The sequence below is a fragment of the Schistocerca americana genome, chromosome 3 (genome assembly GCF_021461395.2).
Source record: "Schistocerca americana isolate TAMUIC-IGC-003095 chromosome 3, iqSchAmer2.1, whole genome shotgun sequence".
Taxonomy (NCBI): Eukaryota; Metazoa; Arthropoda; class Insecta; order Orthoptera; family Acrididae; genus Schistocerca; species Schistocerca americana.
Window position 1 is genome coordinate 126,516,982 of NC_060121.1, and position 16,120 is coordinate 126,533,101.

Genomic DNA, 16,120 nt, shown 5'->3' on the forward strand with positions numbered 1-16,120 from the left:
TCCCAGGGCGGAAAATAATTTTTTGATATTTTTCAGGAAAGGGGTGTTAGCCTACTCAGTTTGTTCATTAATGATATAGTAAGCTACTACAAAACTGTAACTTGTTACTGAACAAATATGAAGTACATAACTGTATAACAATGAATCCCTCAGCATCAAAATTGCATGCACAGCCAAAGATTCATAAAGAAAATTGTCCCATTTGCCTGATTGTTAACTCAAGAAACAGCCCTCCATACTTCATGACCTCATTACCAAATACTATACATTTGAAAATAACTACACTATACATAACACACATGAACTCATAAGCTTAATTAAAGACATCCACATCCCACCAACAGCTAAATTAGCATCACTAGACGTAGTCAATCTATACACTAACATCCCTGTCAAAGAGACTATTAACATTATAAGAAACAATCAGCTTAATTATAAGAAAATTAGTATTTCACAGATCTATGAACTCATAGAAATACTTACACTTATTCTAGAGCATAATAACTTTAGCTTCAACAACAAGCTGTATGAAGAACATGATGGTTTGGCAATGGGAAGTAGCTTAGCTGGGCTATTGGCTGATATTTACATCAACCATATAGAGCAAAAATTTTCTCAAACAACCAGCACATCTCAAACAAAATTATCTACTATAGAAGATATGTTGATGATACAATCTTGCTTTTTGATGATACAAACAATGAAATTGATATATTAGAAGCAGAGCTAAGCAAAATGCACAAAAATACTAAATTCACAATTGAATATGAAACGAATAAAAGCATTAACTTCCTTGACCTGAAGATTTGTAATGACATCAATTTAGTATTTACAGAAAACCTACCACCACAGATGTCAGTATTGACAACACATCGTGCCATCCTCGCCAACAAAAAATGGCATGTTTCAGAGCCATGGTACATGGAATTAAAACAGTCCCAGTGAGTGACACAGACCAACAAAATGAAATCAGTATAATTAAAACAGTTGCTCATAATAATGGATATAAACCAACAATAATAGAAAAACTCCACAAAAAAAACCACAGTTCCACTAAACAGCAATCCACACAACATGCACTCCAAGCCAAATCAGTGTGCCACAGAAGCCAAACCTAAATATGCTGCTCGCCCTTACATAGGCTCACTATCGTGCCAAATAGTAAACTTATTTAAAAACAAAAATATTACAATCAGCTTTTCCACAAGTAATAAATTAGAACTATAAGTAATCCATGATGCAAACACCTCCAAGAGCCCCTACAGTAAATCAGGAATAAGCTCAAATGTGATACATGACCAAAATTCTACATTGGACGGACAAGCACTTGCCCGCAAAAGGCAAATGTCTCGAGTTTGAGTCTTGATCCAGCACACAGTTTTAATCTGCCAGGAATCTTCATATCAGTGCACACTCCGCTGCAGAGTGAAAATCTCGTTCTGGAAACATCCCCCAGGTTGTGGCTAAGCCATGTCTCCACAGTATCCGTTCTTTCAGGAGTGCTAGTTCTGCAAGGTTCGGAGGAGAGCTTCTGTAAAGTTGGGAATGTAGAGACGAGGTACTGGCTGAAGTAAAACTGTGACGACGGGTCGTGAGTCGTGCTTGGGTAGCTCAGATGGTAGAGCACTTGCCCGCGAAAGGCAAAGGTCCCGAGTTCACGTCTCGGTCCGGCACACAGTTTTAATCTGCCAGGAAGTTCCAGACAAGCAGAAGTTACGAAGTTAGATAGAAAGAACACATTGATGCTTTAAGGCTTGGCAACTTGAATAAATCTGCGTTTGCAGCCCCCATATTGCTGGAGAAAACCATTCAGTGAGAAACATTGAGAACAACTTAAAAATTTTACACCTGGCAGAAAAGGGAGCCACTACGAATATATTGGAGGAAATATAAATACACACACACACACACAAAACAGCACTCCAGACTATATCCTTAATGAACAAACTGAGCTGGCTAACACCCCAATCCTGAAAAATTTCCAAAAATTAATTTTCACCCTCCAAAGCAAATAGTATTCCTACACCTATCTACAGATCAAGTAGCAAATGTATCTGTTATTTTTTAGGATATCTAATCAGTAAAAAATTCAGCACATGCTCTGAAGAAAGCCGTCTGACGATGAATCATAATGATTCGAAACCGGTAACATTACCCTTTGAATAAAGGAACTTAAAATAAATTTGTGGCTGGTTGCTGTCTCAACACTATCAACATTTGTCTTCAAATAACAGCCACGGTGTCCAGCCTTGTCATCATATGACAAAATTGCGGGAATAGGAAGTGAGCAAGATGGAGAGCTTTCTGAGGTGGTTGTGCATGTTGCTCAAGTTCTTGCAGGGCAAGAGTTTCATTGTGTGTTATGGGTTTCAGGAATTTGGGATTACATAGCAGGAGAATTTTGTGGATAGGGAGAAGATACTGCAAGGAGGATTGAACTTGGTTCATATAGTTTTGCAGGACTATGTTGATGTGGGCTAAGGATTGGCAGGGTCTGAACAGGTGGAGGTCATAGTGGAAGGAGGGTTGGCAGCCAGAGATGCGTAATTTAATGGTAAGGCCATTAGGGGGAGATTTCATGAGACAAGCAACAACGCAGAAACAGTATGTGGTACGTGGGACTGGAATCTGGCTAGTCCCCACCAAAGTTGTACAGTCCAGCAACAGAGGAACGTTGTCCTTGTAACTCAGTAACATCTGGGACTGGAGCAACTGAATTACAATCTCTGCCAGGGTTTCGATTACCTCTCGTCGTGCCCTGAAATGAGAAATGTCCTACCCACTATCCTTCTCACCCCTCCTATGGTGGTATTCGGCTGTCCACTGAACCTACATAATATACTAGTCCATCCTCACACAACCCCTGCTCCGAATCCACCACCTCATGGCTTATACCCCTGTAATATACCTGTCCCATACATCCTCCTACCACCACCTACTCCAGTCCGGTCACTAACATCACCTATCCCATCAAAGGCAGTGCTACCTGTGAAACCAGTCATGTGATTTACAAGCTAATCTGCAACCACTGTGCTGCAATCTATGTAGGCATGACAACCAACAAGCTGTCTGCCCACATGAATGGCCACCGACAAACTGTGGCCAAAAAAACAAGTGGACCACCCTGTTTCTGAACACACTGTCAAACATGATATCCCTCGTCTCAGTGACTGCTTCACAGCCTGTGTCATATGGATCCTTCCCACCAACACCAGCTTTTCTGAATTGCGCAGGTAGGAATTTTCCCTGCAATACATCGTACAATCCTGTAACGCTCCTGGCCTCAACTTTCATTAGTCACTGTCCTCACCCATCCAGCCCCCTCCCTGTTCCCATTCCAGCACTACACAGCCGTCATTTCACCGCCACACCCCATCTTTTAATTTGTTTTTATTTCTCTCCTTTCCGCTACGTACCCCCCCACTCCCCACCTTCTCTTCTGCCCTCCGTCTAAACTGCAGCACTTCACTGTCTGCCACCCCCACCGTACTATACCTCCCCCTCCCTGCCCCAGCCTCCTCCTTAGCCCCACCCAGTCGCCACTCCCATCATGCACTGCTGCTGCTGCTCGCAGTGTGGTTTTAGTTGTCTGAGACTGAAGACATGTGTGAAAGTTGCGCTTGCGTGAGCGTGAGCGTGTGTGTGTGTGTGTGTGTGTGTGTGTGTGTGTGTGTGTGTGTGTTTCTATTGCTGACGAAGGCCTTAATGGCTGAAAGCTATAATTGCGTGAGTCTTTTTGTTGAGCCTATCGCGACTCAGCATCTCTGCTGTATGGTGAGTAGCAACTTTCATTCTCTAATATTATTACATTCCATCCTGGATTTTCCATTGTTTTATTATAAAATGCTTGATATTTCGAAGTATGTTAACTATATGAATATTGTTCTATATAAATTATCGATGTTTTGAAAAGCATGGTCATTCAGCAGCTTATGGCCCCAACATTAATTTATCAGTTATCCAGGGCCTTATTATGACACCATGTTGCACATCATACCTGAAATTCTCAGGGATTTTTTTCTGAAATTTGGATAGGCATCATGGTGTGTGTGTGTGTGTGTGTGTGTGTGTGTGTGTGTGTGTGTGTGTGTGCACTTTGTACTAGAAGAAGAGCCAGAGCGCTTGAAAGTTAGTGAACACTGTTTTCTGTTATGTGTGTTCATGTGCCAACATCTTTCTGCTATAGGTGAGTGATACCTTTCCCTTATTTTACTTATTATTCCATCCAGGAATTTTCATTATTGCTGTTATTGACATGAGTTTGCCATTTATAGTTACTGAGGTGAACTTTTAATTTTTTGCTCAGTTCTGTTTGTTATTAACACCTGCAAACACAACTTGTGATATTTGCATTTTTAACAAGTATCTGATGAACTCTTTGGTTTGCTTTAATTAGTTGTGTATCCCGTAAGTCATATTTAATTTATGTATTATGATGTGCAGTGTGCCAATCAAACAAAAGTAGTATACATTTTTTTTATTTCAACAAATATTTTTGTGTGTTAACCTGTTGATTTTTTATTGATTACTTATTTCTATTCACAAATTACCTGTGCTGCTGAAGGACAGTTTAAAAAAACAACTCCAGTCAGCATTTTGTAGCATTTCTGTTATGTGTTAGATATTTTACTTATGTGGTTCAATTGTCAAAGTGTTCACAGTTGTCTATTTAAGTCCTTTCCATGCTAGAGTTAGTTCAATTAGAAAATTGTTTAATATTTTTATTTTTGTGGCACTGAGACTCAAATGGATTCTTAAAAGCAAATTTCACCAGCAAATAAGTGTACTGTGTGGCTGTATTTGACATTCCTGAATGTTTAAAAGGAATTCCAAGAAGGTGGATGTTGTGAACTCTGCATATAATTTGAATTAATTTGCACAGCAAAGACTATTTTGCCTAAGTGAAAAGTTATCCAAAAATATCTTGAAGAACACAGATGAATGAAAGCATAAAAAAGTCAGCTTGATGATGTTGTTCCACTCAGAGTCAGCTATGCTTCTGGCAAAAATATCTGAGGTCCACTAGTGGTGGTGCAAAAAATCTCCAGGTAGCAATAATTGAACAAGTTTGTTTATCAAATATTAATTGCACATCTTCTCTGATGTGGATTGAAATGATAAAATAAATCACTTCTTGAAGTAGAGGAATAACACTTCTGGTGGCTGTATGCTGGTTAAATTGTCATTAAACACACACTTTCTAAAAGTCAGCGTCCTGCAGGAAGCTCAGTGTTAAAGTACAAACTGAATAAACAAAGCTTAAGTCCCATGGGGAAACAAAATTGTCTAAGCCCTGTGTGTAGGTGTTTGAAAGTTAAACAGGAATAAATTTATAAGTACACAAGTCTGCCGCAATGACAGAGTGCCTGTCTTTTTCAGCGATGAGGCCTCGGGCACTCTTCAATCCCCAGCTGGCAACTCCGCGGATCATGAAGTCAGACGTGAAAAGTAGCAACATCATGGAGGTGGCTCTCAAATGAGAACTGTGATTGATGGAGTCCTTGCAGAATTGGCACCTGCCTCAGGAAAATCATTTGGAGTGAACTGATCTGGTCTGGCCTGAGTGCTGCCCTTGAATGCCACTGAGTGCTAGAATACAGCTGAGCCTATTATTAATCAAGTGTCTTGCGGAAGAGAAGAGGTCTGTGCAACCCACAACCTCTAGTGATGCTTGGATTCCTGCTAGTGGACAGTTGGAACGTGGCCATTCCTTCCACAAAATTATCCCCTGTATATTAGACATCTCCAATGCACTGATGTGATGTTGGTTGGTGACACTGTAGGTGTTAAGCCTTTGCACAGCAGTAACTAGCCTGAATTGATCATTGACTGTCTGATGTATTTTATACATTCAGTGTTTTTCCTTAAAAACCCTTTTTTTTTATTGTTAATGTTACTTCTTTCAAAACAAGGAATATAACCAGTCTAACTGATTAATCTTTATTTTCAGTTGCAGGTTGGCTATGGACAAAAGCTGGACTGGGAAGTGCAAGCAGTTCTAGTTGATATTATCCCTTTTCTAAAAGCCCATCTGGATGATATATGCACTCCAGCATTGCTAGAAGCTGTGCGAGAGTTGGCAGTGCATCTGCCACCTACACTTTCTGTTGCATCTAATGTTGTAGCCACCACTCCTGCTGGAGGTTCTCATGGGCAGCTTGATGCTTTGCTGGAGGACGCTTTACTCAAATTTCAAGGTTGTCGGTGAGTAAAACCTTGACCAAGACAATCATTACGGTCCCTGTTTTATTACATCAAATTATTCATTTAGTTAACAAATTACTTACATGCTTGTACAGAAAGCATGTACCATCTCCCACGTGTTGATTATTCTAATGAAGAACAGAACATTGTTAGCGTATCTGTGATAGAAGTGAAAAATGGAGCATTTTTTGTTTAGCATGCTGTGGTAGTCATTAACATAATGACACACCAGCATTAAAATACTTAAACTGATTTAAGAGTTAGTTGTTGGCCTACAAAGTGTAAATTTCTTGTATAGTGATGTAAAATTGAATATATGAATTCAGCTTTAACCCTCAGTTGAGCCATGTAAAAGTACATGAGACTCCTGAGCCATAATAATAATATTATTCTGTTGTCATCTCACGGACAACTTTCTGTCTTTACAACCAATTGTTATCTAGCTCATCAAATTTTTCAGATATATGATTACATGTATACAATTAACTCAGTAGCCATTGTATTTGAAATTGTTTTTCAGAGCTCAGCAAAGTGGCAAAATAGTTTAGCACATTATTGCTGTACTAAATAGTTATGCAGTAATAGAATTAATTCCACCATTATTTATTTGTTGTCACAAATGCTAATAACATGGTAGCTGCATGTGAAGTCATGAGAGACAAGTTTTCTCAGTTTTGTTTGTTGATACTGATCTAGTTCATAAAGGAATAAGTAAGTGCAGTATCTAAAATATAATTTAGAAGAGACTTTAACAATTATTCAACACTATGTCAGTCTTAAGGTCCAGCCACAGGATGGTTTTTTCTGTTCAGGTTTTGAGCATACACTTGGTGCTTTGAGCACCACCATGAAGGTATGTGTTTTGCACCTTTCATTTCAGAGTGTATGACATATCTGAAAGTGCTTGGCTTCCCCTTCTTGGCGAGAATCTGATGACCTATTTGACTGACTGTGAGTAAGTGTAGTCAGCTTGTTTGTGAAGTGCACATGACTCTGATAATGCTTCATTGTGCGTTTCTCATCACAACATTTATTGGCAATAAAAAAAGTCTGCAGGAGTTCACAAAACACGACAATTTTATTTTGGATATCAAATTCAGAAGATTATCTTGATAAAAATATGTGAACAAACAAACGAATAGCCAAAAAATTTATACATTTTCAGTCATAAAAAGCTTGCATGAATGTAATTTGGAAATAAAATTTTTGGCACAGGAATGCGAACCAGTGGCAATGAAGTTTATTGTTACTTTGTGTGGAGTTTTTTTTTTTTTTTTTGCAAAAAGTAACAATCTGCACTATTTCACAGTGATTCCAAATAACTTGTAATTTAATAAGTTATGTTATTGTTGCACCTCGGAAAATACTTCTGTGGAACAGTTTCATTATAGTATAAAAGTAATTAAATGCTATGAAACATAATAGACACTAAAATATGTCCATTGTGTGTTTTGCAGTTTTGAGAGCAATCATAGAAATGTTTCGTTTTCAAACTTGATATACAAGTAATCACTTTACAGATAATGAAGCATTGTGGGTGGCTGTTCCTTATCTCAGTAGAAATTGCATTACTCATAATGTTATTTTGCCTAGAAATAACCATTATCAGTTTCTCAAGCAGAATATGAAAAATCTGTATTGACATTTTATTTCAGTGATACTGACACAATAGGTTGACACTGCAGTGCATATCTGTGTATTGCTTCTATAACTGCTGTAACGTAATATTTGCGGCAATTCCAAAAGATGTTGCTTGACGATATTTAGTCTAATTTTAAATCACTGAGAACACATGCCACTTGGCCTTCTTAAGACTTCTTTATTGACTTTTACTTAGCAGCTATCCCAGAATCATCACATCTTTGCTACCAAAGAACACACAAAAAATAAATAAAATTTTAAAAATATTACATCATGTTAGGTTTTGGCAACTTCATAAAATATAAATATTCCATCTAGATTTCATCACTGTTGCCTTTACACTACTCCCCCACCAGTAACATGGTTATGAATTAATACATGGTGATGAATGAATTTTCTTAAAAAAAATCAGCACAACATTAATATAAGACAATAAAAAACATATTGGAATGACAAAAGATATGATACAAAATAATTACAAAAAACCTTTTACAATGTCTGGTATGATATTTGATTAATTCTCCACAGAGACAGCTGCTCTAAGAATCAAGGTGGGAACCTTATAATCCGTCCTACTTCGATACTCTGATATTCGGAGATGGTTCCTCTGTGGGATGTTGTGGTTCAGTGTCCTTGGAAAAGTTGGAAGTTCCTTCTCTGATTCCCATTTTTCTTGCAGGAGATAAGCTGGTTTAAGTCTGTCCACTGACACATTTATGTGTTTGCACTTCCTTTTAATAGTGAAATATTTTTCATGTCTTGAAATGACAGGAAAGGGACCATCATATGTAGGTTCTAATGGTTTTCTAACCTTGTCACATCTCAGGTAGTGGACGGAATCCCTCTGATGTTATCCAGTACCCCAGGAATTCAGTTTCATTCACTCCAAAGGTTGATTTTGATATGTTGATTCGAAGTCCATAATTAGACAATCGCTCCAGGACTAGTTCCAGGTGTGTTCGGTGTTCTTCAATACTGGATGAGGGAATTAAAATGTCATCGAGGTAAGGAAACACAAAATCTAGCCCAAACATAACTTCATTAATGAATCGCCGGAATGTTGACGGTGCATTCCGCAGGCCAAAGCTCAAGACATTAAATTCATACAGTCCAAATGGTGTGATTACAGCTGTTTTTTGTGCTTATCTTCTTCAGCAATAGGTATTTGATTATAGGCCTTAAAGAGATCAATTTTAGAAAATATGTTTTTGCCTTGAAGAATACAGTGGAAATCTTCTATTCTAGGTATAGGATAACGGTCTGGAATTGTTCTTTCATTTAACCGTCTATAATCTCCACACGGATGTATTGAGCTATCCTTCTTGGGTACAACATGGAGAGGACTTGCCCATGCAGATTTAGATGGTCTAATGATGCCATTGTCAACATGAATTTAAATTCTTGTTTTGCCATCGCCATGCGCTTTGGGTCTAATTGTCTTGCCGTAGAAGACACAGACGGGCCTTCAGTGGTAATATAGTGTTTGACATCATGTTTAATTTTGCTAGGTACCAAATTAGGTTTAGCTGTGTCTGGATACTGTAACAGTAGATCTGTAAATTTTGTGTTTTGGCTCATGGTGCTCAGGGCGATTTCCTCTGAGATTGACATAACTTTACCCTCAGCATTGAGCTTGGTTACATCATCTATTAATCTTTTATTATGGATATCTACTAATAATTTAAATTTATTAAAAAAATCAGCACCCGATATAGCTTTATTGATCTTCGCAACTATAAATGGCCATTGAAATTGACGTCGCAGTCCCAGATCAATAGTACGAAGTTCGATTCCATGTGTAGGAATTTTGGTAACATTTGCAGCATACAATTTATATGGCGACTCAACATTAACATTTGCGTGAGCGGGAATTACAGAACATCTGCCCCACTGTCGACAAAAAATTGCAATCCTGTTTTTTTGTCGGTTACAAATAAGCGGGTTTTGCAGCAGTGGACTTGAGCAGCAGAACTTGCCGCTAATTCAGCTGCTGGGTCGCGTTTCCCTTTTCAGTCCAGCTACATGGAAGTGTGCATTTTTCAGGCTTGCAGTTCTGCCCAAAGTGAAAGTGGTAATAACGGTACTTTCCCTTGGGGTTGTATTTATTTCGAGACTTACTACGACTTCTTTTACATTGATGCTCACAGCTTCTGTTATGAGACCTGCCTCGATAACCAGTTGACAGCGCGGCCATTTGTTGCTCTAGCCTCGAAATTCTTGTTATCAAGTCACTCATTGTTATCGTAACATCCTGTTGGCTACAAGCACCACTTTTTGTGATGAACAATTCGTTACGGGGATTTATTTCTGTTATTCTATCAGCCATTATAGCCACCTTTTCGAGTCCCTCGTCACTGACAATTAAAATGTTCATTATAGAATCCGGAAGTTTTTCTAGCCCAAGTGCCTTTAGGACTTTTTCTAACAAATCTACACCCGCCAAGGCTTGCATTTTGCGTAATAACTGACTAGGTTTTTGGTCTCCCAAATCAATTCCAGTAACTAATCTCTTAATACACATATCTTCACTTTCTTTGAAAATATTCAGTAGACGTTCCTTAGCCAATGAATATTTATTCACATCTGTGCCGCAAATAATGTCCCAAATATTCTCGATGTATTTTGGTTCTAATTGTGACACTAGGTGGTTAAATTTAGTTTCTTCTGTGACAATTTTGCAAATGCTGAACTGTGCTTCTACTTAATAGAACCAAATTTCAGGTTTTTCACTCCAAAAAGGCGGAATTTTGATGCTAACCTTGTTTGCTTCCAGGCGATCTTCAGAAACGCTCCCATTTGTAGTCATATCTTCTTATTATCACGTCAGGGTCACCAAATATAACTGCTGTAACGTAATATTTGTGACAGTTCCAAAAGATGTTGCTTGATGATATTTAGTCTAATTTTAAATCACAGAGAACACACGCCACTTGGCCTGCTTAAGACTTCTTTATTGACTTTTACTTAGCAGCTATCCCAGAATCATCACATCTTTGCTACCAAAGAATAAACAAACAAAAAAATATTTAAAGATATTACATCATGTTATCAGTAATGAACTATAACTATTAACGGTCTTGGCAACTTCATAAAATATAAAAATTCCATTTAGATTTCATCACTGTTGCCTTTACACTTTCATTCAGGTAAATCTGATACATGTACTTTCTGTTCCCATGCATCTACGCCAGCACATGAACTCGAGGCATTGTGTGCACGCATTTTTATAGCAATATGTCTTTCTAGTAATACCGTTATTTATTTTATTTTGTTTTACAATATTAATTTAAAATTATTTAATGGTATTAAATGGCTAAAGAGGATTTGTCCAGTGAAAGTATGGACATATGAAAGGAAATCAGAATGAGAGGGAGAGTGGTGGACAAGGGGGGGGGGGGGGGGGGGGAGATGTACACATTGGTGCAATTGTATGCTGAAGTATATCCTGTTTGTAGCAAGCTGTCACTGTTGGAAAAAACAGCAACTGGTAAGAGAAACACATTAAACATTTCAGCAGAGTGACACACAGCCACTGTGTTACTACAAGGCAGCTTGTATGTGTGAGTGGGATCAGCCAAAAGAGTGTTCTGTGAATACTACATTTCAATGCATTTCACGCTTTTCACATTTTGCTCCATTAAAAGCTTTACAGTGTGAATCAAAATAGTTTACAGTTCTTTAAACAATATTTTTGAAAACTGCAAAAAGATGCAGTGTTTCTGTGCAAGATTTGGTTTACAGGTGAAGCACCCTTTACAAACCCTGAGAAAATCAGTCATTGCAATTCACACTACTGGTCAGCTGAAACTCCACACTGGCTGAATTAAGTGAATAAACAGTTGCCTTGGTCTGTCAACATGTTATGCACCTTTTCATAAACCATAAATCATGTAATTTCAGCTCTCTGAGACTGCAGATGTGTGTGCAAGTTGTGCTTGTGTGAGTGTGTGTGTGTGCATGTGTGTCTACTGCTGACAAAGGCCTTAATGGCCAAAAACTATGATTGTGTGAATCTTTTTATTGTGCCTATCATGGCTCAGCATCTCTGCTATATGGTGAGTAGCAACTTTCCTTCTGTTGTATTGTTACATTCCATCCTGGATTTTCCATTGTTTGATTTTCATAAATCACATCATTCGTCCCTTTTTTATTGATGGAATTCTAGGCTTCTAAATATCCGTAAGAGCATACAGATGACCTGCCCATTCCGTACAGATAATTACAGACCTTCTTAAGAGAACATTTGGAGACTGTTGGACTCATTGTTCATGAAACACAAGGAGTCCTGTTGTTGTTGTGGTGGTGGTGGTGGTGGTGGTAGTGTGGGGGTCTTCAGTCCTGAGACAGGTTTGATGCAGCTCTCCATGCTGTGCAAGCTTCTCCATCTTCAAGTAACTACTGCAACCTACATCCTTCTAACTCTGCTTAGTGTATTCATCTCTTGGTCTCCCTCTATGACTTTTACCCTCCACCCTGTCCTCCAATACTAAATTGGTGAACCCTTGATGCCTCAGAACATGTCCTATTAACTGATCCCTTCTTCTAGTCAAGTTGTGCCACAAATTCCTCTTCTCCCCAATTCTTTTGAGTACCTCCTCATTAGTTACATGATCTACCCATCTAATCTTTAGCATTCTTCTATAGCACCACATTGTAAAAGCTTCTATTCTCTTCTTCTCTAAACTATTAATTGCCCATGTTTCACTTCGATACAGGACTACACTCCATACAAATACTTTCAGAAAAGACACTTAATATACACTCGATGTTAACAAATTTCTCCTCTTCAGAAATGCTTTCGTTGCCATTGCCAGTCTACATTTTATATTCCCCACTTCAACCATCATTAGTTACTTTGCTTCCCAAATAGCAAAACTTATTTACTACTTTAAGTGTCTCATTTCCTAATCTAATTCCCTCAGCGTCACCTGACCTAATTCGACTACATTTCATTATCCTTGTTTTGCTTTTGTTGATGTTCATCTTATATCCTCCTTTCAAAACACTGTCCATTCCATTCAACTGCTCGTCCAGGTCCTTTGCTGTCTCTTGCAGTGTCATTGGCAAACCTCAAAGTTTTTATTTCTTCTCCATGTATTTTAATCCCTACTGTAAATTTTTCTTTTGTTTCCTTTACTGCTTGCTCAATATACAGATTGAATAACATTAGTGATAGGCTACAACCCTGCCTCACTCCCTTCCCAACCACTGCTTCCCTTTCATGCCCCTCGACCCTTATAACTCCCATCTGGGTTCTGTACAAATTGCAAATAGCCTTTCGCTCCCTGTATTTTACCCCTGCCACCTTTAGCATTTGAAAGAGAATGTTCCAGTCAACAATGGCAAAAGCATTATCTAAGTCTACAAAAGCTAGAAACATAGGTTTGCCTTTCCTTAATCTATCTTCTAAGATAATTTGTAGGATCAGTATTGCCTCACGTGTTCCAACATTTCTGCAGACTCCAAACTGATCTTCCCTGAGGTCAGCTTCTGCCAGTTTTTGCATTTGTCTGTAAAGAATTCTTGTTAGTATTTTGCAGCCGTGACTTATTAAACTGAAAGTTCAGTAATTTTCACACCTGTTGAAATCTGATTTCTTTGAGATTGGAATTATTATATTCTTCTTGAAGTCTGATGGTATTTCACCTACCTTGCACATCTGTAGAGTTTTGTCAGGGCTGGCTCTCCCAAGGCTATCAGTAGTTCTAATGGAATGTTGTCTAATCCTGGGGCCTTGTTTTCAACGTAGGTCTTTCAGTGCTCTGCCAAATTCTTCACGCAGTATCGTACCTCCCAGTTCATCCTTGTCCTCTTCCATTTCCATAATATTGCCTTCAAGTACATCACCCTTGTATAGACCCTCTGTATACTCCTTCCACCTTCCTGCTTTCCCTTCTTTGCTTAGAACAGGTTTTGCATCTGAGCTCTTGATATTCATACAAGTGGTTCTCTTTTCTCCAAAGGTCTCTTTAATTTTCCTGTAGGCTGTATCTATCTTACCCCTAGTGAGATAAGCCTGTACATCCTTACATTTGTCCTCTTCATGCCTGCTTAGCCATTTTGCACTTCCTGTCGATCTCATTTTTGAGACGTTTGTATTCCTTTTTGCCTGCTTTGTTTACTGCATTTTTATATTTTCTCCTTTCATCAATTAAATTCAACATTTCTTCTGTTACCCAAGGATTTCTACTAGCCCTCGTCGTTTTACCTAATTGATCCTCTGCCCCCTTCACTACTTCATCCCTCAAAGCTACCTATTCTTCTTCTACTGTATTTCTTTCCCCCATTCCTGTCAGTTGTTCCCTTATGCTCTCCCTGAAACTCTGTACAACCTCTGGTTTTGTCAGTTTATCCAGGTCACATCTCCTTAAATTCCCAATTTTTTGCAGTTTCTTCAGTTTTAATCTACAGTTCACAACCAATAGATTGTAGTTCACAACCAATAGATTGTAGTCAGAGTCCACATCTGCCCCCCGGAAATGTCTTACAATTTAAAACCTGGTTCCTAAATCTCTGTCTTACTATTATATAATCTATCTGAAACCTTCCAGTGTCTCCAGGTCTCTTCCACATATACAACCTTCTTTCATGATTAAGTTATGCTCTGTGCAAAATTCTACCAGGCGGCTTCCTCTTTCTTTCCTTACCCCCATTCCGTATTCATGTACTACGTTTCTTTCTCTTCCTTCTCCTACTATCGAATTCCGGTCCCCTATGACTATTAAATTTTCATCTCCCTTGACTATCTGAATAATTTCTTTTATCTCCTCATACATTTCTTCAATCTCTTCGTCATCTGCGAAGGTAGTTTGCATATAAACTTGTACTACTGTGGTAGATATGGGCTTTGTGTCTACCTTTCCTGCAATAATGTGTTCACTATGCTGTTCGTAGCACCTTTCCCGCTCTCCTATTTTTTTTATTCATTATTAAACCTACTCCTGCATTACCCCTAATTGATTTTGTATTTATAACCATATATTCACCTGACCAGAAATCTGGTTCCTCCTGCCACCGAACTTCACTAATTCCTACTATATCTAACTTTAACCTATCCATTTCCTTTTTTAAATTTTCTAACATACCTACCCAATTAAGGGATCTGGCATTCCATGCTCTAGTTCGTATTATGCCAGTTTTGTTTCTCCTGATAATGACGTCCTCCTGAGTAATCCCCACCTGGAGATCCAAATGGGGGACTATTTTACCTCCAGAATATTTTACCCAAGAGAACATCATCAGCATTTAACCATACATTAAAGCTGCATGCCCTCAGAAAAAATTACGGCTGTAGTTTCCCCTTGCTTTCAGCCATTTGCAGTACCAGCACAGGAAGGCTGTTTTGGTTAATGTCACAAGGCCAGATCAGTCAATCATCCAGACTGTTGCCCCTGCAACTACTGAAAAGGTTGCTGCTCCTCTTCAGGAACCACAGGTTTGTCTGGCCTCTCAACAGTTACCTCTCCATAATGGTTGCACCTAAGGCAGGGCTATCTGTATCGCTGAGGCACACGAGCCTCCTCACCAACGGGCAAAGTCCCTGGTTCATCTAAGGGGGAGGGGAGGGGGGTCAGTGAGTCCTAAAGGCATTCTCATTTTATATGGCAGTGAGTCCTAAAGGGATAAGATGCCATATAACATGAGCCTGCACTTGTATAAGTCCAGGTGAAATTCAACCTCTCGTTTTTCCAGAATCAGATTATAACATTTATCAGTGTACATGGTCACCACTTGAGATGCTTGATATGACAGGCATAGTAATAAATACATAATCCATACATGAGTTATGTCTTTGCTTACATTTGTACATAGAGCAGTTGTTTGTGAGAACTCTTCTCCTGATGACAGGACAGTGGCTGCATCTCTATTATCTTCTTACTATTTCATCGAGTTCCACACGATATGTTTTTGAAATCCTCTTCAGAGGATCTTTTGAGTACCACAGACAAAAGAGTATAGTTGCATTTAAGGAACAAAATCAGTGTCACAATTCAGCAGCTATAAACATTAAAAATTTCTTGCTTGCATCAGAAAATTTGACACATTGTTTGTTATAACTTAGTGGAAACCATGCCTTGATATATTTAAAACAATTATCATTTGAACTTCAGTCTCAGTTGCTCATTTTTAATTACATGATATGTTTTGATCACTCTGGATAATCCTCAGATCTAAGTAGTTATGTCAGCAATCCTTGAGAACATAGTGGTTGCATTGGAGTGCTATAAATTGCATGTAATTGATACCAAGTAGTCATGTGACCCTGCATCACTTG

The 16,120-nt window shown here is 38.5% G+C and overlaps 1 protein-coding gene across 4 annotated transcripts in view; it reads left to right on the top strand.

Annotated features, from left to right (window-relative positions):
- The window catches only part of LOC124605781 (pericentriolar material 1 protein-like), a 378,792-nt gene that overhangs the window by 285,304 nt on the left and 77,368 nt on the right, over positions 1-16,120 (top strand). For all 4 annotated transcript variants that reach the window (XM_047137665.1, XM_047137667.1, XM_047137666.1 and 1 more), the window contains one exon: positions 5,951-6,204. In XM_047137665.1, the coding sequence (XP_046993621.1) occupies positions 5,951-6,204 (254 nt within the window). The remainder of the gene's footprint in view (positions 1-5,950; positions 6,205-16,120) is intronic.